This window comes from Xyrauchen texanus, chromosome 14 (assembly GCF_025860055.1).
Source record: "Xyrauchen texanus isolate HMW12.3.18 chromosome 14, RBS_HiC_50CHRs, whole genome shotgun sequence".
NCBI lineage: Eukaryota > Metazoa > Chordata > Actinopteri > Cypriniformes > Catostomidae > Xyrauchen > Xyrauchen texanus.
The window spans coordinates 3,467,233-3,492,303 of NC_068289.1; the positions used below are offsets into that span (position 1 = coordinate 3,467,233).

Sequence of the window (25,071 nt, forward strand, 5' to 3'; positions counted from 1 at the left end):
TATAGCCTAATTCACAAGTTCTGCTTGTTTTACATTTACATTTATGTATTTGGCAGACACTTTTATCCAAAGCGACTTACAGAGCCCTTATTACAGGGACAATTCCCAACCAGGAGTTAAGTGCCTTGCTCAAGGACACAATGGTGGTGGCTGTGGGGACCAAACCAGCAACCTTCTGATTACCAGCTCAGTGCTTTAGCCCACTACACCACCACACCACTCCCCTCCCGTTTTGCTTGGGAAAATGTCCTTCTAGAGCTATCTTTGGAATAAATGTCACTTGATTTGTTATTTTGTTGTCTAATACATTCATACATATTTAAGTGGGGCTTAAATGTTGCCATACGTTTTGAGACCACTGCCAAATCTTCCTCTGTACCTCTCTGTAAGAACTATAGTATGAAAAAAGGCATGCATGCATATATGTCTACATTTGTTATCAAATATCATATTGCCTGTATAGGCTATACATATATGCTCATTTTTTGGCGATATTGATTAGAAGTGGAGAAAGCATTCTGAAAAACTATTGGCTACTGTATTTTACTTGTCACTAGGGAAGCGGCACGGTTTGCTAAAGTGTTTTTTTTCTGAAACGAAATGTTCAAATGTCATTAAAATGCCACCTTTATTGCTCAGCTTGCGACCCGCATCCATTAGTGCCTCTGCATATTTATTTCCATCGCCGTAGGCATCCGTGACCGTCCTCACAGCGGACTGTTCTGAACTCTGCCTCATCCCCGTCCCTCGGTTCTCTGATCTAACGCGGTAGTCTTTTGTTTGGGGCATGGGGATCATTTCACAACACAGCAATTACCAGTTTCGCATCGATTTGTTCTGCCTTTGCGCTCAGAACAGCAGTGCTCAATTACTGGGAAGACTTTCTCGGCATGGCCCTTCGCCCACGCGTTTGCAAACCCCAAGTCCTGTTAAAGTAGACTACAGGGTACACTATTCTCTACTGACCGTCTAAACGCTGGAGCTGGACCGTCTCCTCCTGCATCCCTCTCCGCCAATGAGATCCGCGATCCTGTCCCTCCCCTCCCGATTCCATTAGACCATGTGATCCGAAGCGGTCTGGAAACCTGCCGCTCGCGTTCAGCGCGTTCTTGTGGTAAACAGGTACAGAGGAATGGCACTCCGCAAGACTCTGCCAAACTCACGGCGCCTCCCGAGCGCTCGGAGTGAAGACAGTCAGTCTCTCTAGTGGATGTTATAACTTCGGCGTGTCACTCGAATGGGATATATGCTTTTGCTTCATTTCTTTTAGTTTAGTCGCTCACCGATCACCCGGCGCAGCCTCTCATCACCTTATTCCGCATCTGCACCCTCTCGCTTCGGGCGGATCCTTCTGTCATCCAGAAACGACTGCTTCATGGGGCACACACCTTCAGACGAAAAATGTCCCTCTCTCAGCTTCTAGGCGCACCCACGAAGTTGATAACATTAGGACCAGGGCTGTCGTTGCGCGTCTGTGAACTGTGTCCTGGGAACTGAGATGGGTGTCTCGGTGGCAGCGACCCTACACGAGCCCCGAATTCCGCACCAGTGGAACCGGATAGTGGGACACTGGGTATGGATTGCTGTCTTGTCATTTCTTGCCACGTTCCCGATACAACAACTTGGCGCGTTCCCGTCTTCTCTAAGCGACTGTCAGACTCCAACTGGATGGAATTGCTCGGGTAAGATGTTCATGTGTTCCGCTGGTCCGGTCCGTTACTTGCTTAGAGGTTTTTGGGGAATAAAGTCTAACATTCACTTGGCAACTGAAGATGGTTGTTTATTATATACAGTATATAGCATAACAAAGTTATACACATTAATATTTTTTTTTTATTTTTTTATTTTTTTTTTACTGATGCAGAAAAGATGTTGAAGACCTGCTTTAGTTAGACTACGGATGGCCCAATATGACCATGTTTACACCTGGGGGAACTAAAGAGCCATTATGAGCCATTACAGAAATAACATATAATTACATATGCGCAATATGTAGGATAAATAATGTGGACAAAATTGAATTTTTGAATTTCTTAGCTAAAATGACATCTCTAATTATTTTAATATTTGTCACATTAAAGTCTTATTGGATATATATATATATATATATATATATATATATATATATATATATATATATATATATATATATATATATATATATATATATATAATATTTTTTCTGGCATTGTCGAGACGTAAATGTCTTATTCTCGTTCACACGGATTAGACATTGTTTACTAACAGTCGATGATGCCACATTTCCCGAACATTAATTGACCAGTTTTTCAAGTTCAGTGCGTTCAAAGGAAAAACAGATGATTTCTAGTCTACATTAAAGTTCACACAAGAGTTCACCCCAAAAATGCATTAAGAAGCACAAAACGCGAATGATATAAACAGGCTACAAAGAGTAAAAGCGATAATGTTGTGGTCATGCTTTCAAAGTCGCCTATGAAGTTTCTGTAGAGATTAACTGCTGCTCGAGACTAAACCCCATTTATTTTCATTATTGGAAGTGTCTGATCTGAAGGAATAATCCTAAAGCTCGTTTTTAAATCTTTGTCTTTTTTTAGAAAAGGGGCGGGGGCGGACGAAGACACAACCACACATCCATACAGCAGTTCATAATTAATATTACTTTATATTGGCGATATTATTTGTCAATCTGAAAGGTATTTAAGAAGGAAGGTTTTATCAAGCCTGCATAATAATCCCTGGGCATGCATCAGTTATAACTCGAATAGTAAGTGGGATTTGATTACTTTGGATTGCGGCCGACTTCTCACCCTCACTGTCAGTAGCGCCGTTCAGATGATTGCGGGTGCACGTGAAATAATCATCACGAGCGCCCTGAGGCTCGAGAGACGCGCGGAACACGCTGCATATTTCTTGCTTAGTTTCGCGCCACGGCGTCTGACTACAATCAGCATGTCACCGTGGGCAATTAGGTGTCGTTCCAAAATGTCTTTCCTTGCCGCTTACTTGCACTTTGAATATAGGGCCTACAACTCATGACAATGGCATGCAAGAGACGTGAGAAGTTGTAGCTGTACCACATACATGCCTATAGGCCATTTAAAGTGTTGACGTGATTTACAAAAATGGTTAGCCTATATATAACGTCACACTTTTAAATGACAACAAGTGCAACCATTGCAGACTGAGCAAATTAACACTAATTACGGGTATCAAACTCTTTAACTGTTAATGACTAATTGCTTTTTTTTTCCTAACAACATATCACAATCAGAATGAGCTTTATTGTCAAGTACACACACACAAGGAATTTGTCATGGTGACAGAAGCTTCCAGTGCAAAGAGAATGCAAAATTAAACATATACAACATATACATACATACATGTGAAATATACCTATAAGCATATATAAATAAATGGTGAAATAAGAATTTAAAAATAAGATACAACAGATACATATATAGAGGAAACAGTAGGGCAATAATGTTGTTCAAATGTGTTTTTTACAGATATAGTCATGCACGAGATGATTTAATGTATTGTGCAGAAGAGGTGTATGTCAAATAAATATAAATAGAATATAAATATGAATATGAATGAATAGTTGAATATGCACATGACACAATGGAGAGTATTGGGGCAGTTTGAACTGTTTAGAAGGTGAATGGCCTGAAGGACTGTGTGAGGCCAGTGTTGATAGTTTGGAATTAGAAACTGTATATCTTATTTTCTTGAGTGCAAAACAAATTTAAAATAATTTTGTAACTATTATTTAAACAGCTGCTTTTTGTTTGGTATTCTTGAAAGGAACGTATGATCAAAAAGACAGCAAATCTGCGAATAAGAGTGTCAATATATTTACATTTACATTTGCATTTATGCATTTGGCAGAATATATCATTTATTGCATTTACCGGATAGTTTCACTTCTGGTCTAAGCACACATAGGAGAGAGGAATATGCAACATCTTTTCCAACTCACTGAATATAGTTTGAGTTTCCAGCACTGAATAATGGGCTGAACTTCGCAATAATGTCCAGTGAAACACTGGCATATGGGTTATTGAAAAATAAGGTTGTCCGAGGTGATAAAAAAATTATGAATATTTAAAAAATCTGGTTTAAAAAATCTGGTGGCGTTTCATGTTTTTTTTACAAATTGTTTGACAAACATTCATGGCACAATAAACTTGCTTTAAAAATGTCCTGGTGTAACCATCAAGTACAAGTTATTCAGTTTCCTTTAACACAGGAGAGTGTACGAAACTTAATCATTCATTTAAAGAAAGTTTTCATTCATAAGTTTCAAGGTGACATTTAAAAAAAAAATATATATATTATGCAATTTTAAGGCAAGAATATTAAGAGGTTTTGTCATGGTTAGCCTTTTTATACAAATGACGAAATATTCATATTTAATGATATGACAAAATAATTATTTGTTTTTTAAACTTCACTCACAGTTTTGCGGGTCTTCTCTGTTTTATGATTTTTGCCACATGACAACAACATTTCTACCTATTTAGTGACAAAAGTTTTTCAAATATGAATCATATTTTAAAATAAAATACACCATCGTAATATTATTCAGCACAACTCATGCCAACATTTATTTTTTCAAGAATTTCAGAAACACTTTTACTGTCTCCGGACAGTAACACCACATGACATTTCTTACTTTAAACCCCAGAAAAAACATCAATACGACGTTGAACTCAATAATTGAAAAATTGTTCACCATAGAAGAGGCGTATTCCAGTAATAATTTAGTGTGAATTGCATTTATAATGTATTTTTGAATAATTTATTAGATGCAGACAAAGACAATAGTGTCACGACATTGACCCATACCAGCTGTTTAGTCGACAAATTGAATCTAAGGCCATTGACAATGAACACAAGTGGTGTGAACCATTTAGCAAATATAGTGGCTAATTACTGAAATGTCTATCTCTCTTCTCTGCCGTTTAAGAACTCAGCGTCTGCATGGTAAGCTACTTTATTTAGCCATGAATGACTCTGCCTCAATAAAGTCACCGCCTAAAGAGCAGAAAGCTTTTATTTGTATTGTTCATCGATATCAATGGTCCTCTTTAGAGACTCTTTTTTGCAGCGCTGGCTCACAAAAGGCTTTTGCTGATCAGCTGCAAAAAAGCCAAGTCAAGCATAACTTGTGAGCGAGAGGAGACAGCAGACTTTTGTGAAATTGAAGAGACGTACACAACAATATAAACTGCACATTAAACTCTTACACTTTTGGTGTAAGACAGTTTTGGACAGATTTTTATATTTGAGTATTTTGAAATGTAATTGGCAGAGCAACATCTTTAATAAGAAGTTAGTCAGTTGGCTATAACATTCAGAGTGCTTCGTTATGGATTGAGTGGACGCTGTTGGCTCATTATAATAATGGATGTGGAGTTATGAATTAATTCTGTCTAGTGTTCTTCATGTGTTTAAATGTCACATATGTTAAGTGGAGTGGTGGTGGTGTAGTGGTCTAAGCACATAACTGGTAATCAGAAGGTTGCTGGTTCGATCCCCACAGCCACCACCATTGTGTCCTTGAGTAAGGCACCTGCCAAATGCATAAATGTAAATGTTATTAATGTCTGCATTTTCCCAAAATTGAATCCATAACTCCACCCTTTGCCTTGTAGCAGAAAAGCTGAGCAATAACGCACAACAATTTTTTAAATATATATATATTGCCACTCATTAACCACTAAATAGCTTTTATGCTAAAGTGGCCTCAGCATATAAAGTAAAAAATAAATAAATAAAATAAATAAAATAGATATATATATTATTATTATTATTACTTGTTTTGGACTTGTTTGGTAACAACTGTTATGGTACATTGTTAATTTGGGGAGGATATACATGTATTTGGCTGTCATTGAGATACGTCTTAAAGTGAATTGTGCAGTTTTTTAATGTTAATATATTTTCTGTACAGATAAATACTGCAGGTAAATACTTAATATGCTGATACAACCTAGAAATAGCTTATAAGTAAACAATTTGTTGGTTGATTGCCCAGAAGTGGCCTGACATGTCTGCTTCTGGCTCATCCAATTGCATGGATTTGGTGCAGGAATACCAGTTTGTCCAAACAATTGCAGACAGAGGCGGAGCAGAAGGGTTGGTAGGAGTGTTTGGGAAACCTGTTTGGAAACATTATTTTTGCAATTCTGTTTGGTGCCATTTGTGGAAAAGAAATTACAAATTTTTCAATATGTGCATAAATCTGCAACAACACTGTTTATAAATGTTTCCAAGATTATTTTATACACAAGCCAAATGAGATACTCTGTCAGGGTTATGCTGAGATGAGGACCCAAATGCAGAGTTCAAAACCAAAAACACTTTTAACAAAACAAACTCCCACGAGGGGGAAAACTTAAACAACCCCGAAGGGGACAAAGGGGTTTTCCAAGGTGGGGCAGAAGAACCCAGGGAATCAGGACAGACCGGACCGAACCAGGGAGGGGAACAGGATCGACAAGAACACTCGAAGGAAGATACAGGACCAACTAGATAACAAGACGAACTGGCACTGGACATCACACATGAGGACACTAAAATAGGGAGAGAAATCAAGTGGGTTAATAAAGGGCAGGTGTTACTAATGAAACAATAATGAACAAACAAAGAGGCGGGGTGTGACGTAAGACAGAGAAGCACGTGGTGATATGGAAACAATAACAAAGCCGCGTGTTCTCACAAGAAAACATCCGAATGGCATGAGTGCACATCGCCAGGACAACGCATCCGATACCTTACCGAAATGACTGAATCTCAGCACAACACGAAGACATCTCGTGACCCGGGCGTGGGTCCCGACACAGGACAGAACCGAACTAGACAGGAAGTCAGGACCCAGACACCACACTCCAGACATGAAACGCAACAGACAGAAGAGCGTGTGGCAGGGAATATAACCGAAACCGACTTACTGAGATGTGTCACTCCCATCAGACATTTTTGCATCAGTTCATGTGTGTTTACCTTCTCGTGTGATGATAGCATGTTGCGTCAGCTCTTCACTTTATTACATAACTGACATCTAAAAACAACCTTCTTTTGGCACCTATCTGTGGGCATTTCAACTGGAAACTCAAGCTCCCATTTGCCCTGACACTCAAAAACACTTCCATATTCGGCCACTGGGGGCAGTGTTTATAAATTCGGTAAGCACAGACAAATTTAGCTGAAGTAAAGTAAACTTGTTTCCGAATTAACTGTCGCTGCATGCAAATATCCATACTTCCCTATTATATAGGATGGCAAAAATAGTATGCAAATGGACAAGAATGTCAGAATCCTTAGTATTCGTAAAACAGTAAGTATGAAATACCCAGATAACCTACAAATATTTGTCAAGACTTTGAAGTGCTCATCGACTGGACTCTTTACAATCCAATAATCCCTTGAGAGCTGAGGACACGTCATGTTCAAAACACTGGATTTAAACAGAGTATTGGATGGATCTTTAAGTGCAATATACTGTATACCACGAAAGTTGTTCCTTTGAAACCAGAGTAGTAATTTAGCAATTGTTGTTATTACAGCATATGTTCCAGTCACGGATCAATGCCCACGTCCAGGGCTGGACTGGTAATCTGGAATACCGGGTATTTTCCCGGTGGGCGACGCACTTCGCGGCCGATCAGGAGCGGACTGGCCATCGGGAGAACCGAGCGGGCCGGTGGGTCGGCTGCGAAACGGGACGAATAGGCCACGATAAGATAAAACGAGCCGACGCATTATACAGAACAGAACTCAAAATGGCGCCTCGGTATGCAGAATGGACAGCGAAAAGTAAAGTACATACTTTTACAGTATGCGAGTTCAGATGCAGAGTGTGTCTGATAGCTCTTTTGATTTTTGAGGAGCATATTTTAAAGAATCTGGTGCTAATCTCAAGTGCTTTAAATGCAGAAATTATTTTTTAAGTGTTGCTTAAACTTGTTTTTCGTGGACAGTCTGATAGTTCAGACGAAAGTAATTTCCTGTTTGGCTACTGTAATAATTGCTATGTGACAGAAAGGAATGAAAGTAATTTTGACGTAGTTCTTTTTTTTTTCTTTTACTCTGTTGCTGTTGTCCATGCATAGACAGTGCTTTATCAAAAAGAATGAAAAAACAGATCTCATCTGTCTATGTAGACAGTTACCGAAAGATCGCTCTGTCTGAAAGACTTTAAAGAGATCAGAACAAAATTATATTTCCCACATGGTAGCTCATTGTTGTCCTAAAGCATGTTTTGTAACACTTCCAAAACCTTATAGTTTACATTTGGCAGACGCTTTTATCCAAAATTACAGGGACAATTCCCCCGGAGCAACCTGGAGTTAAGTGCCTTGTTCAAGGACACAATGGTGGTGACTGTGGGGATCGAACCAGCGACCTTCTGATTACCAGTTCAGTGCTTTAGCCCACTACGCCACCACCACTCCACTTATAGTTAATAGTAATATCTGTCTGACATATTGGTTAAGTTTAAAATCTGGTTACACATTAAATGAATTGCATTTCAGTGGCCTTAATGAAAAAATGAAAAAACATTCCAAGCATGCCACTGCTTGATTTCCAGAACTCATTTCCTTTATTATGACCAGCTAAGTTTCTTCTGAGTCTCTTTATTTACTTTTCCAATCAAACTTTATATGGCATTGTGATGGCTTAGTATAGACTAAGCGATTCTTAGTGGAATAGTTCACCCAAAAATGAAAATCCTGTCATCATTTATTCATGTCATTCCCAACCTGTATCACTTTACTTCATCCGTAGAACACAAAATGCACATTTGGAAGAATGTCCTGACCACTCTTTCCATATAATGAAACTGAAAGGGAACTGGGACGTTCAAGCTCTAAAATTACATCAAAAACAAAAATCACAATAAAAGTCTGTATGATTTGTGTGCTAGAAGTCTTCTTAAGCCATACAAAAGCAATTGTGTTGAATGACCAAATTGATTGGATTATATCTTTCTAAGATTGGTTGGTGGTTAACTTGTGGATAATCGTTTGTAAGAGTCTCTTATTCAGTTACTAAAATAGTGGCACTAGTGGCTTTGAAATGAGCTTCGACGTCACAGAAATATACCATTGCTATTTTTCATGGAATATGCTTTTGCAGTGTCACTACAGGATTCCACTACTGCAGATTAATTAGCCTGAATAGTGGGATTTTGTGCGTTGGCCCTGGTGAGAGAGAAACCTCTGTGACTCACATCTCCACGCTCTTCTTCTCCACCGCTGCATAATCCATCCTACCATTAAGCCTCCCACTCTGGTTGCCAAGTGCATTATTGAGAATGTAATCTGCATAGTTTAGACATGCACTCTGATGTATGTGCATGTGACATGAGGTCAAGTTCAGTTATGACACCGCTTTGGAAGGGCAGCCAACCAAGTGAGGTGTGACAAAATGCGTTGCGTCTGTATGACTTATCAGAGAAAGCGTTTGCGTTAATAATGCAAGGGCAAGATTTGCCAGAGTTTTAAAAACACTTGACCCAAATTAATTCTGAAATTCTTATTTTATCAATTAGCGATGGTAAGCTAGTCATTTGATTGTCGATGCGTTTGACTAAATAGCGTTGGCAAACACTCTGAATAGTGTTTGTTTCTTCAGTATGCTGAATTGATTGAATGTCAGTTAATCACAGCTCCTTAAGAACAGATTGTGAAGGAGATGAATATTATTAAAATGCTCCTGCTACAAACAAAGCCTGCAATCAGTGCAGAAATTATGATAAGAATGAACAGTTAGTCTACTTTTACATAATAGATTTATGCATATGCAAACTTCAGCCAGCCTCATTTCTTAAGGTTGCCATGACTAGGGCTGTCGCGGTTAAGAAATTTCCCTTGCGGTTATTATGGGTGTCTCAATAGCGCGATATGCGGTATTACCGCCGTTTTTTTTTATTTGTTTTTTTTTTTACAAACCTAATTTATCCTGATTTTACTGCATACAAAGCTCTATTGTTGAGTTATGTAGTATATATTGTTACTTTGTAACTGACAGAGAGACACGTTTTAAAACATTTTTGCTTATTGTTAAATGCCAAACAGCAACAGGAACATGCCTTTTCCAATTAAAAAAATGAAAGAAATCAAAGAGTTCTAAAGTATCACATGAAAACAAGTAGCCTAATAAGAAAATGCCTTTTTCTAATTTGAAAACAAAAGAATTGTAAAAGTAGGCTAAGTGAAAATACAGAGAATAAACTTAAGCCTTAACAAATGCGATTTAGACCTGGGTTATCATGTCCTTGTTTCGCGCTAGGAAAACCCAGGGGTGTAGCACCAAATTTTGGGCCCTGGGTACAAACCATCTTGCTGGGCCCCCGTACCAAATATGTATGTATAGAAAACTGACTTCTAAGGGGCCCCCCCTGCCTCGGGCCCTGGGTACTCGGTACCCTTTACCCCCCAGTCCGACGCCCCTGGGAAAACCAACATATTAACCTTATGTGGTTTCAGGGAGGATCGCATGGGGGTAACAATATTCCCCGTGGCACTGAAAACCCTTTCCGACGGTGTGCTCGTTGCACAAATACACATGTATTTGCACGCGACTTTGGACAGCAGCGGAAATCTAGACTGATTATCGCGCCACCAGGACAGTGGATTCGCGTTGGTGTCGATGCAATCCTCATGCAGATAGCGCGTGAGCTCGTTATCTGCTCGCACTCGCTGGGTATGGGCGCTGACGCGGAGGTTGTCCGTGACTTCAGCAGGTCTCCAAGAGTCTTTTTCTTTACTGCAGGTGGCACTACCGCTTGCTCTTCGTCTCCAACCTCTGACGCACGGGCAGCGGTCTCTTCGTCCTCCACTCCCACCATCTCTTCAATGAGTGCGGATTTTGTCTCCGTGTCATTGATATGATCGCCCCTATATCGAGGATCTAAACAACACGCCTTTGCCAAAAGTTTTTGTAAGGCAGCTGGTTCATACTTCCCATGTAGAACACCACACATTTTGTGCTTTATGTCCGATGTTAAGGTGGTATCCTCGGATGATGGTTTAAGCCAACCCGTTCGGTTAGCGAGATGACACCTCAAATTAGATGTATTGCCGCGTGGAACCTTTTTGCCGCAAATTTTGCATATCGGCTCATCTAAATTCGCTGGCTCGCCCTTTTCATTGGGTTGAAAGCCGAAATGTTCCCAAACTGGCGACGTGACATTAGGTTTTGGGACGAGAGCGACTGCCATCATTTTAGTAGGCCTATTCAAAATAAACGAAACACCAGATAGAGCTACAATGGTTCGTGGGAAAATGTCGTAACACTCTTGCATAATTATTAATTTATTTAACATTAAATGCACAGTGACAAATTGTAAAACAAAAAGGCCACAGCCTTATGGAAGAAAGAAAAAAAACTGAACACTGCGATTGCTGCGGTTTCTGCGGTTGCTTTCCTTCCTCTGCGGTTGGCTGGTCAATAGCGCGGTATTACAATATTGCGGTTATCGCGACAGCCCTAGCCATGACTATCTGAGACACGTGTTAATATTACAACTGTTTAAACGTCTAGTGTTCTTTACCCCCTCTGTAGGTTTTTAAGGTCCAATGGGAATTTCTTTTGAAATTGAAATGCAAATGTGGCACTAGGTTATGTAAGACATCTTGCCACGCTTTATCTGGCCCTTTAGCAGTGGCCTAAAGTCCTCTGGTGTTGTCGTTACAATGAGCACTGTTCTGGTTCATTTTAGCTTCCAGGCCTCACCGGATAACACAAGGTAAAAATACTGTGAAGCACTTGCTAGAAGATAATTTGCCTTGACAGCAAAAATCCCAGGGCACAAGAGCAGACCCACTGTTTTCTGTCCTGTAGTCTTATTATGATGATGAATGGAGCTTTGACTTGGAATATATGCAGGGAAAGTAGTACTTAACAGTTGAAGTCAGAAGTTTACATACACCTTAGCCAAATACATTTAAACTCGGTTTTTCACAATTCTTTTCTTTTAATTGTAAAAAAAAAAACATTCCCTGTTTTAGTTCAGTTACGATGACTACTTTATTTTAAGAATGTGAAATGTCAGAATAATAGTAGAGAGAATTATTTATTTCAGCTTTTATTTCTTTCATCACATTCCCAGTGGGTCAGAAGTTTACATACAATTTGTTAGTATTTGGTAGCATCACCTTTAAATTGTTTAACTTGGGTCAAATATTTTAGGTAGCCTTCCACAAACTTCTCACAATAAGTTGCTGGCATTTTGTCCATTCCTCCAGACAGAACTGAGTCAGATTTGGAGGCCTTCTTGCTCGCACATGCTTTATTGGTTCATATATCATATTGAGGTCAGGGCTTTGTGATGCCACTCCAATACCTTGACTTCATTGTCCTTAAGCCATTTTGCTACAACTTTGGAGGTACAGTATGTCCATTTGGAAGACCCGTTTGCGACTGAGCTTTAACTTCCTGGCTGATGTCTTGAAACATTGCTTCAATATATCCAAATAATTTTCCTTCCTCATGATGCCATCTATTCTGTGAAGTGTTCCAGTCCCTCCTGCAGCAAAGCACCCCCAGAACATGATACTGTCACCCCCATGCTTCACGGTTGGGATGGTGTTCTTCGGCTTGCAAGCCTCACTCTTTTTCCTCCAAACATAACGATGGTCGTTATGGCCAAACAGTTACATTTTTGTTTCATCAGACCAGAGGACATTTCACCAAAAAGTAAGATCTTTGTCTCCATGTGAACTATAGTCTGGCTTTTTTATGATGGTTTTGGAGCAGCGGCTTCTTCTTTGCTGAGCAGCCTTTCAGGTTGTGTCGATATAGGACTCGTTTTACTGTGGATATAGATACTTGTCTACCTGTTTCCTCCAGCATCTTCACAAGGTCCTTTGCTGTTGTTCTGGGTTTGATTTGCACTTTTCGCACCAAACTCCCTTCATCTCTAGCAGACAGAATGAGTCTCCTTCCTCAGCAGTATGATGGTTGTGTGGTCCCATGGTGATTATACTTGCATACTATTGTTTGTACAGATGAACGCCTTCAGGCATTTGGAAATTGCTCCCAAATATGAACCAGACGTGTGGAGGTCCACAATTTATTTTTTGTTGATTTTGTTGATGTTTTTCTTTTCAGAGGTCTTTTGATTTTCCCATGATGTCAAGCAAAGAGGTACTGAGTTTGAAGGTAGGCCTTAAAATACATCCACAGGTACACCTCCAATTCAGTACACCTCCTATCAGAAGCTAACTGGCTAATTTTTTAAAGGCTTGACATAATTTTCTGGAATTTTCCAAGCTGCTTAAAGGCACAATTAACTTCATGTATGTGAACTTCTGACCCACTGGAACTGTGATATAGTCAATTAAAAGTGAAACAATCGGTCTGTAAACAATTGTTGGAAAAATCACTCATGTCATGCACAAAGTAGATGTCCTAAACGACTCGCCAAATCTATAGTTTGCTAATATTAAATCTGTGGAGTGGTAAAAAATTTTTTTTAAAGTGTATGTAATCTTCTGACTACAACTGTATATATGCTGTTTTTCTGATATTACGCAAAAGATAGAGATGCTTATACTGTATCTTGCTTAATTATACAAGGTTTCAGATAGGGCTGAATAATGTTGTTCAAGTAAACTCATTATTTTTAGAGGTTACTGTGAAATGATCAGCAATCAGCTGCAGTACTCAACAGAACAGAATTTAGTTTTGACTCAGCAGTGGCCCTGTTATTAGAGACAGCTCATCTTGATTGTAATCATCTTAGTGAATCCTTGCAGAGTTAAACTGTCTGCCTGCTCTTGATTTTTGATGAAATGTAATATTCTGAGGCTGTCCAACTCCTCAGCACAATTAGAATATTTCACAGACCCTGTGCTCAGCATATAATAAAAGCTGAATAAGGTCCTCATGCGGCTATTTCAAGAAATTCACCATGTGCTAAATCATTATTCCTCCACGGATGCTTGGTTATTCACTGCTAGAACAGGTCTCAAGAACAAACTATGGTCTTGGCGAATGGAGGAGCCCTTCAGAAGCACTGCCAGCCATCCTGCTGGGATGAAGTGTTAGTTCAGTTAGTTCGGCAGAATTATTTTTAGCACAAGGATCTGAACAACTATGATCTGGCTGGTGCTAGTCACTTCTAGTGTGTTTATGCAGAAATTGATGATGTTTTGTGGTTCTCGTGTGTTGCAGGTGATGATGATGGGGACACGGATCTCTTCCTTTGTGACACCAACACTTGCAAGTTTGACGGCGAGTGTCTCAGAATCGGGGACATCGTAACATGTATATGCAACTTCAAGGTAAGACCATTTGCCTATGAACCAGCTTCACTGTTTCTGGTTTCTCTTACATGTTATGGGTCAGGTGTGGGCTGTATGTCCAAAATTGTATTTTACGGTACGAGTAATTTTGTCATTGTAACGGTATATGTGGTAATGCCAATTTTGGAAAATCATGTGCATAAAAAGTTTACAAAAAGTATTTATATAAGTGGATATACTGTATGTGCACCTGTGATATGTTGCAATGATGTTCGGCAACTGTAAACAATAACAAGTTCTTCCTCATCATACAGTATATACTGTACCATCATACTGTCTATCCCTAAAAAGGGTACACAGATGATTCCAGACAACATTCATCATAATATTTAGATTATTTTAACTCCTGGTCGTAAAGTCCTGAACCATAATCTGGACCATTATCTGCTTTGACTGATCGAAGTTAGTGGTTTTGTGTCTGAATACTTGTCACTTGGCTTTAATTATCCACATTTGTTTGTTTTTCAACCACTAAGCAGCTTATAGAAGATAATTTACTTTATGCCCACACTTTTAATTTGAAAGAAAATGTCATTTTAATACATGCACATTTTCAATTTTGTAAAGTTATGGTGACAGTAGTTAAATAAACCTCCTTCTAATACACAGTTCATGACAAATGTGTAATGTCCAGCATTCTTACAGTATGTACACATAGGGCTGGGCGAGATGGCCAAAATTGTTATCACGATAATCTTTTTCATATTGTTCGATATCGATATTTATCACGATATACATATACACGTTGCTCTTTATTTTTTTTATTTCAAAGTTGACCGGAGAAAAGAAGAAAACATTAATTCTAAACAGTCAAAATAGTCTCTACAAAACTGCACAGGGGGTCCAGAGACGGTAGTGCAGTGGGGTCTGTGGGATTGTTTACCAATTTTACCGTCTTTTACCGTTTATCAATTGAAAATGAATGTTAAAAGATCATCTGTTGTTCTGAAGCATAGCAGTCCAGTATTTGTTGGAATATTTTTACATTAAAATTAAATATTTTTTATATTTCTTTAGATTCAGATACCCAAGATACCTAGAAGCCCTTGTGACTGTGGAATGATGCTGAATGTGGGTTGAGGGTTGTCCCGAGAGAACATTTAGAAAACGTTTTTTTTTGATTAGCCTGATAATTTGTATATATTTGTATATTTTCATTAAAGTGAGAGACTAGTCTATCAACTAGTAATTTTAGTCTTTCCTTTTCCATTCCAGACATCTAATTCATTTTCACAAAATTAGAACAGAAATCGATTTGTTTATTGGATTTGTTTATTATTAAAGGCTCGTAACACGCTGATTAATAAAGATACATTTAGAAGGGACAAACGTTTTGGTCTAAAAGGTGCTTTGAAACCACGTTAACTCATGCAGCGCTTCATGTCTACACACATGCAGGGAAAAGAGGCGACGCGTGCGGAGCGGGACAGGGCAGAAATGATGCATGTTTGGTGCTAGAGAACAATATTCAAGATTACAGCGCAGAAAGATCAGAGCTGTCGTCCACATCACTGTTGTTCTGTCGACGAGACGACTAGAGACGACGAGAGGGCACAACCGTTGTCATGATGTCTTGTGGTGCGGATGGAATCAATCTGGTGTCCTACGTAGCCTAATCGTTAGCAAGGCAGCTAGCATTAGCAAGTTCATCCAGTCTGACCCTACGTTACCACTGGCGCGTTGTGAGCGAAGCTGAGAGAGTTTTCAATTAACTCCTATGAAAGCCGAGCGTCATGGTCGCAAGGTGGATTGTAGGATTGGCAGCGGTGCAGAGCGAGCTCCCTCCTAGCGCTGTGAGCGCCTTTGTGTGAATTTCGTCCGCCCCAGTGGAAACGTAGCCTGAGAAAGCCGAACTGCTTGTATTTTAGCGACAAGCAGTAAAAAGCCTATCGTGGATTTTCTTTATCGTGATATATGCAGAAGCAGACTTTTTCTGGAAACCAGTCGAGGTCCTTCAAAAATTATTATTATTATTATTATTATTAAGTGGCTCCTGTACCATGAGGGCTCCGACATATCTAAAAAAAATAATTTTTGACTGTGATTGAGGAGTTTGTAATCAAGTTGACAGAAAAAGTTTAGGTTCATTGTCTGCATATACATTATGTAATATTTCATACATTGTTGTAATCCTTTTAGGTCCATTTTAGTTAATATTTTCAACGAATGGAATGTCATAGTACACACTGATGCTGGTCGTTTGTATTGCCATATAGTTTCACCTTGCACCTGTTTAATTCTTTACTGGCATATTGATATATGAGCATAGAGTTTACTTGTTTACATTGTACATTAAACATGTTCATTTAGGTTGCATCAGGCTTATATGAGTCTTGTCTCAGACTCAGCCTTTTCTGGTCTCGGTCTTGACTCTGACTTGACCCTCTCTGGTCTTGGTCTTGACTCATACTTGGATGAGCTGTTATACAGAAAACCTCAAAAGGTGGATTTTAGTGTCGATTACAACGCTAAAATCCACCTTTTGAGGTTTTCTGTATAACTGATTTTTAAAAAGACTACTACTCTCTTGTTTCGAAAAGTGGCCCGCTTTTTCTACTTTAGCCTTGAGATCACAGGGAAATGAAGACAGGGAGCGTCGTTCCTAATAACACATCTACGTTTTTTCAAAATGAAAATGCATTAGAGACCTTCCAAGGCACTGAACATATAGGCACTCAATGAACCTGTTATTTTATCCCAGCTTGCAAGGGAGCATTTGTGTCTTTGGTGAGATAAATAGCATTACCTGTTTGTCCCTCACCCTCCTCTTTTTTCTGGTCCAAATAGGTCTCAGACACAATGATGTTACTCTGTTTATAGGGCAAACCCATTCTGTGTCTGGCCACACTGGGTCACATTGTTTTCATTTGTTTTCAATTCAGGCAATAATGCCATTGGCTAGAATAGGATAGGCTTGATACAAGTATCCTGGACTGTACATCACATGTGTGCAAGGGGAACTTTGGCGTCAGCTAGCTTAAACCTAATAATGCCCCATGTCTTTATTCCATTAGATGAAATAATTAATCAAAGAAGGGATCGTCTTGAGGCTTGTGTCGGGTATGGAGCCCGAGGGAAGTCTACAGTCAGGGAGGTTGTGTGGCTGAATAGAGGAAGAAGGTTTGATCTCTGCTGATGAATAGAGGTCATTCAGCTCCTGATGTTCATTTAGTGATGTTTATTCACCTCACACCAGCTCTTGGAGGCGCCTGGCACATCTACTTACACTGTGATGTTTACTTAAGATTGCTTCTTTAATGGTTTTTTAAGTACTCATTATGTCTGGTGGTTGAATTTTATCGCTATCTACAGGGTTCACCAAAACAAAACTGACTGGGTTTGGCCGTAATGTAATTTTCCAATGTGTCTCTGGCAACTACCTCGGAAAAGAGAGAAGCCCCCATTTTTTAAAGGGCTAGTACAGCCTGAAAAGAAAATATTTAACTCACCCTCATGTCTTTCGAAAGCTGTTTGACTTTAGTTTTTCTGAAAAACTTTCCTTTGGTGACCTAGTGAAAATTAAATACCTGAAAGCATGTTTTTCAGTAGGGGTCAAGTACTTCCAGTAGCTAAGGGCAAATATTGCATTGTGGTAGTAATCATCTACTTAGTGTGGATAAATCACGTACCCGTCTTAATGTTTCTCAGCTATAATCTAAAGTCAATATTATTAACTTGGAGAAAAATATTTAGCTAAATATAATTAAACTTAAAAACCAATTTGCCAAAATGTAATGTTCAAATTATCATTATAATAATAATAATAATAATTGGAATAGGACACAAAGACTTACATTCACTGAGCACATAATTGGGCAACAACAGCAGAAGACCACGTGGGCACTTTATTGGGACCATCCATTCGTTTCAATGTTCAACGTATTATGCATTTGTAGATGCTATTCTGCTCACTACAATTGTACAGTGTGGTTATCTGAGTTACCGTAGCCTTTCTGTTAGCTCGAACCAATCTGGCCATTTTCCATTGAACGCGCTCCCATCAACAAGGCGTTTCTATCCACAGAACTGCCCCTCACTGGATGTTTTTAGTTTTTGGCACCATTCTGAGTAAATTCTAGATACTGTTATGCATGAAAATCCCAGGAGATCAGCACAGAAATACTCAAACCGGCCCGTACGGCACGAACAATCATGCCACTGTGGAAATCACTGATATCAAATTGGTTCATGTGAACATTAGCTGAAGCTCCTGACCTGTATCTGCATGATTTTATACATTACACTGCTGCCAGATGATGGGTGATTAGATAATCGCCTGAATAATTAGGTATACTATAAAGTGCTCAGTGAGTCTATACAGTTTAAGTGGATTGGAACATAATCACATCGGCATGTTGTCCCCAAATGTTTTGGTGCTTTAGGATTGGTGAAATTACACCGACTCACTGACAAGCGGCGCCTCCCATCAGACATGTTTGCATTGGCTCAAATGCACTCACCTTCCTTTGAAGTGCGACCGAATGCACTTTGCATCAGCAGCGTGGGAGATCCGGGTTTGTATCCCACGTATGAAACCAGGAAGTAATCATGTTCGCACAATCAGTGATGACCGCGATTCGGAGGTCACATTTTACCCCTAACATTACATTGACTCCACTCATGGTTAGGTTTAGGGTGTGGTTGGGGGGTGTACAGTTAATAAAATATGCATTTCTCTTCACAGTTTTACATCCTGTACAGCTGAAAACAGTTCGCTTTACAACTCACTTTTGGCATAGATCGATCTTTGTCTGCCTAATCTTTCCGATTTCAATGTGAGATCAGTCTGTTTACTTTTGATATTTCTGTTATGATGAAATACTAGAAACATTATTGCTTTTTGTACAATGTTTTAATTATTTCATAAAGTCATAATGTATTTCTGGTTGTTTATGGCAGGTGCAACACTTTATCTTGATTTGCTCTTTTTATGCTAACTATATACTGCCTGTGATCCAAGCTAAGGAGGACTAGTTCTAAGGACAGATTCAAAAAAGAGCAATGAAATGTGATATTTCATATAGCTGAGAAAATTAATCAAATGCACCCAAGTATGCCTGCGGCATTCTAAAAGCAGAAACTGAGAGCAATGCAGATATTATAGTAATTTCATTTAAGCACTGGTAATACTTGCAAAAAATTTCTTTAGCACCCTATTGCTTTTTGAGAGGTTGGTTAACCCCAAAAATCAATTTGGGCTTTTTTATATGCCATTTGCTTGAAAGTGCGCAATATAACTGCCAATCTATGTAATTCAATTTGCAGAATATATTTGCATCATTGAACATGTTATCTTTGAAACTTGGGGGCACAACATTAATTCCATAAATAGTATTCCAAAATAAGTGTGCTGCGGTGAAGTTGCTCCATCAAAGCTTGCAATGGATGCAGTTGTTATAGATGCATGTTTCTCTGACACACAGCAAAGTTAGGGATTATTTATAGCACTTTCCCCAAATATTATGTCAATGTTAAAGAGATCTTGAACAGGTCAGTTCACATAATTAGTGTTTTTGGGTCATGCTCATAATGTTTTCTCTTTTTGGGGATTTTTACGCTTTTATTGCGAGGGCAAATGCACACGTGTACGTCATGACCCAGCTGGCTTTGCACCTTTGCCCTGTGAGCCAGCAGCTTTTATATTATATGTAATTCGCAAGTGGTCTCGGCTAGTCCGCCGGTTTGTTTCGTTGTATTTACGTTCTCTTCGTGTGTTTCAGGTGCCGCTGGCGCTCGGAATCAACATTTCGATGGGAATGTTGATCATGCCAACTTTCAGCTGGCGAGAGGCACCACACCATTGTTTGTTTTCTGCCTATATTTACCCCAATCTGTTTCGTGTTCATTGCTAGATTGTTAGATTGTGTGTTTAGTTACTCACCACTCTCTCTCTCTCTGCCCTAATCGGTCTGTTTGCATGTTTTCTATATTGGTTGCCAGTCTTCGCCTTAGGGCCTGGATTGTAGTTACCTTCCTGTTGGTTGCATCACTCGACTTGACACTTCACCTGAGTATTCAGGATCTGCGCTCCACACTATCACAATGCACATAAGCCTACATACACACTCTCCATCTCCACGCTGCAGTCGGTGCCAGTCTCCATCACGCTTCGCCAGCTCTGATGTGTTTGATATTTCATAAAATCTGTTACTTTGCCTCCATACTTTGATCTCTGGTCTCATCATTGACAAGTGGGCTACCTTATGTGCCACAGCTCTTTGTATGTTTTTGTGGCAGGACGGAGGGTGGGGCCAGGTCGTGATTCTACACACCCGGTCCCTTATCAGGCTAATCAAGCCTCCGAGAGGGATAAAGGCCGACTGAGGAGGATTGTGCGGGAGAGAGAGATAGTTTACGGACATGTCCGTCATGTGTGTGTATTGTCTTTTGCTTCAGATTTATATTAAAATATTATTTATATCGTCAAGCCGGTTCTCGCCTCCTCCTTTCCATTGAACTGCGTTACACTGGTTCCAAAACCCGGGAAGGAGGAGGGATACGCCGTATTAGAGTTCTCGCCACTACCGTCCACCCCAACGGAGCAGCCGCGGCCATCTGCCGGGGGACGAGGAGCCCGGCCGCCTGGAAGTGGACAACGGCTGCCGACCGCAAGGGGAGAAGGGGCTCCAAACCGACCGCCTGGAGTGGTCAGGGCCGGAGGAGTCACCTACCAGCCGCTGAAACACGACGGTGTCTGAGACCGCCGACCGCGATTGGGGAGGGGCTCGCTGCCGACCGCCTGGAGCGGGAGATCCGCTGTCAGGGGCGGGGGAGACCCCTTCTGTTCCCCAAGAGCACGGCGGGGTGTTCCGTCCACTAGGGGCGGGAGTTCTGCCTCCGATCTGCCCGGAGAGGCGCGGTTGTCATCTGTTAGAGGGTGGAGGAGTGGCCGAGGAACAAGCTACAGTGTATCGGAGAACTAGCGAGTACATTTTTTTTAAATCTCTCTCTCCTCTGTCTCTCTCACTGCCGCTCCGCGTTGTCCTTTTCCCTCTCGTTTAAATGTTACAGTGTTTTTATGGGGGGTTCTACACCAGTACAGGACGTACCCCCCTATTTAATTATTTCTGTTTCCCTCCCCTTGTCCCCTTCCTCGTCCAGGTAGACTGGGATGACCTGCCGGCAGACGGGGCAAAAAGACACGCCTCTCCCCAGGGAAAGAGGGGAGGGGGTGTACGTCATGCCGGGGGCTCCCCTGCCTGAGAGAACGAGGGAGGAATGTGGCAGGGCAGAGGGCCGGGTCTTGATTCTACACACACGGTCCCTTATCAGGCTAATCAAGCCTCCGAGAGGGATAAAGGTCGACTACGGAGGATTGTGCGGGAGTTTATGGACATGTCCGTCATCTGTGTGTTTTGTCTTTTGCTTCAGTTTTATATTAAAATATAATTTATATCGTCAAGCTGGTTCTCGCCTTGTTTTTACAGTTTTCAACAAGTGTTTAAATTCTCAGGTTTGGGGTCTCTAATATCCTTTTGGCAAATGCAAGATTATTCGTAATATTTTAAATAGAGGCTTTCCACAAAGTTCTTTGAGTTTTTTATGTATTAAAAGCCTTATTATATCTCTCAACTAATAAATGTATATGTTGCTACTAATATTTCCTTTCTTAGAATCAGCAGGATTTGACTCTGCCCTGTCAGGTCCCCCCACGACTTTAAGTGTAGTAATTCTTCGATTTACCACATCTGGACATGTACATGTCATAACCGATCCTGTTGTGATTCTGCATGTTCAGTCATGCTCTTGCTGATGACACCTCTTATTCAAAGCTCTGATGCTCAGTCATTCATGTGCACATGCATTGTTTATGCATATGATTCACTCTAATTGGGGGGGGGGGGTTAGGCTTGTTTGCAAGTTAGTTTATGTTCTTGTCACTTTCTATTGGTGATTTGTGGTCTTGACTTTGTTTAACTTGACTGATCGATTGTCTTAGTAATCTTCTCTCTGCTTGGTTTGGCTCTCACACGCTCTATTCCCGGTTGATACACTATCTCTCCAGGCATCCTCGGATGACTGAGGTGTTGCCATTTTCAGCTGGATGTGGCCTGGCTGACGCAACAAACACTGTCGGTATTGAGTTCTAACCAAAATTCTCTGTTCAAGTGAACTTACCCTTGAAAAACAGCACGCCCTTCAGTCCTCCTTCAAAGTGATCTCTGGGAATGAACTCGCAGGGCTAGCAGACAGTGGCAGAAGGTGGACGCCTTCCCTCCGGGCCTTCCACTGCCCATTATCAGAGCCATTTTCTGCCAGACCTCTTTGCATATATTTACATGTATTTTGTTGTCCTTTTATCCTCCAGTCACATGGTTTCACAGTGGCTGGAGATGGATTAAAAGTGGGCCTTCATTCCCTGGTGCCATTAGACAGTCCCTCTTCAAATCGAAGACAATGACCAGTATGAATAATTTTGTACAGGTGCAATGCCAAAGTGTCCTTGAACTGCGTGCAACAGCTAATTTGAGCTTATCCCCTTGGTTGAGTGATTAAAGTCTGTTTAAGCACTCCACTTTGTATCATGCTTGAGAACACCCCTTACCTCACTGTAACGCACAACCTCTCATGTTTATTTATATATATATATATATATATATATATATATATATATATATATATATATATATATAGAAACACTACAAATTGCATTGTGATGCAATACACTGATGTTTAATAAATAATAACATAGGGACCTGGGTCGCTCAGCGAGTATTGACGCTGACTATCACACCTGGTGTCTTGAGTTTGAATCCAGGGCGTGCTGAGTGACTCCAGCCAGGTCTCCTAAGCAACCAAATTGGCCCGGTTGCTAGGGAGGGTAGAGTAACATGTGGTAACCTCCTCATGGTCACGATTAGGGGTTATCGCTCTCAATGGGGCACGTGGTAAGTTGAGCGTGGGTCACGGAGATTAGCATGAGCCTCCCGTGCTGTGAGTTTCCGATGCACAGATTGACTGTCTTAGAAGCGGAGGCAACTGAGACTTGTCCTCCGCCACCAGGATCGAGGTAAGTAACTGTGCCACCACGAGGACCTATTAAGTAGTTGGAATTGGGCATTCCAAATTGGGAGAAAAGGGGATAAAATAAAAAATTATAAATGAATAAATAATAATAAAATGTGTCAATAATGATGATAATCACAACATGCAATTCTTCCACCAAGTAAAATAATTAATTAACCTAACTGTATGCATTTAATGGTTGCCAAGCAACTGCCACATTAAAGGGATAGTTCACCCAAAATCAAAAATGTTGTCATTATATTACTCACCCTCATGTTGTTCAAAACCTGGATGAGTTTCCTTTTGTGAAACTGTAAGATGTTCATCAGTGAACATTCAGTTTCATAGTATCCACCGTTTTCTTGACTTCTCCATGGGCGGCACCACTGTGGCGAGAGACTTGCTCTCGGATGCGCCACACTTCCGCTTAGTTGTTTTTATCAGCTAGAGCTGTGTTTCCCAACCATTTTTCTGCCACGGCACACTTTTTACTACTAAAACATTCTACGTCACACCACTATCCCACACAGGCTAACCATCATCAATATTTTTCCTTTTCAAGAACTTGTCCATGTTTTCTGTCCGTCTTAGTAGCGTGTTTACTTGTAATGTTCAAAATTCGGCTATGAAAAAAACAAAACAACAAAAAGTGGCAAGAGCACTAAATGAGTAATGAAAAATCAACAAATCTGCTTCTTTTCTAGTTTGTAGATTTGTTCTTGCAATGCCACAACAAATAACAGGGATTCAAAAAAAGCGAAAAGTTAAGACTTCATTCTGGGGATGTTGTTTTAAAGAAGAAGCTAAAAGCATCAGTTCCAGCTATTTTAGTGATTCAAGTTTATTCAAGTTTACAATTGTGCAGAATTAGCTGTAAAATAAAGAGTATTTTGGTGAGGCTTGCTTCTGTCTCACAAATGTGTTCAATTTTATTAATTGATTTGTTCAATGACCTCTTCTGGAAATGTCACCTGGTGGCGACAAATGAGAGTCTCATGTGCTATGAGTGAATCAGTGAATCATTTTGAGTCGTTCATGGCCGAAATCTACCGAGAGACTTTATAATGTTTAAGCATTAAAAGAACAAAACAGATCGAGAGTCTTCCTTCAGTCTGAGCATTATTTTTCAACAATAATATTCTAATAATAGTGAGTTTCAATAACGTCCTTCTCCTTTATTAAAACTTGCATGGTTACAAATCTCCTGACTTCAGTACAAGAATTATAAACACAAAACAGATCTACGGATCATTTTGCTACAGTAATCTATTTAAACTGCTGAGCATGACTTTTATAAGAGAAGACCACAATAATAGACAAATAATAATAATTTTGAGTTTCAATAATGTTCTTTCGTCATTGTAAAGTGCATTTCACATGAGTCGAGTCGAGAACTATTAGTTAGAACTATTCCTTTGACAATACAGAATTCAAGTGATGTGCTAAGGCCACATCCACACTGATGTATTTTCATTTGAACAACTTGCAGAAATGCTTTTGACATGTGACCTATTCGTCTTTTCCTTCAGAAGTCTCTTTGACCAACATTCCCCATAACGTTCCTTTTTCACCTCCATTTTTCTTTTAACCCTAAGCTGATTCTTGTGCTCTCTTACCTCATTTCTACTACCTAAAAGCTTCTCTCCATGAGCTGCCACAGGAGATAGCTTCCACCAATATATAAAAAATGAAGCAATTAAAATCAGGAAGGGAGCTATTTTAGGGTGGAAGTAGGTCCAGTTTCCAGTTAGAATTCTGTCTGAAG

The 25,071-nt window shown here is 40.0% G+C and overlaps 1 protein-coding gene across 3 annotated transcripts in view; it reads left to right on the forward strand.

Annotated features, from left to right (window-relative positions):
- The first annotated feature begins 1,095 nt into the window (after positions 1 to 1,095).
- Positions 1,096 to 25,071, forward strand: part of LOC127654605 (tomoregulin-2-like) — an 86,241-nt gene continuing 62,265 nt past the window's right edge. For all 3 annotated transcript variants that reach the window (XM_052141828.1, XM_052141829.1, XM_052141830.1), the window contains exons 1-2: positions 1,096 to 1,682; positions 14,170 to 14,279. In XM_052141828.1, the coding sequence (XP_051997788.1) occupies positions 1,499 to 1,682; positions 14,170 to 14,279 (294 nt within the window). In that variant the 5' untranslated portion in view covers positions 1,096 to 1,498. The remainder of the gene's footprint in view (positions 1,683 to 14,169; positions 14,280 to 25,071) is intronic.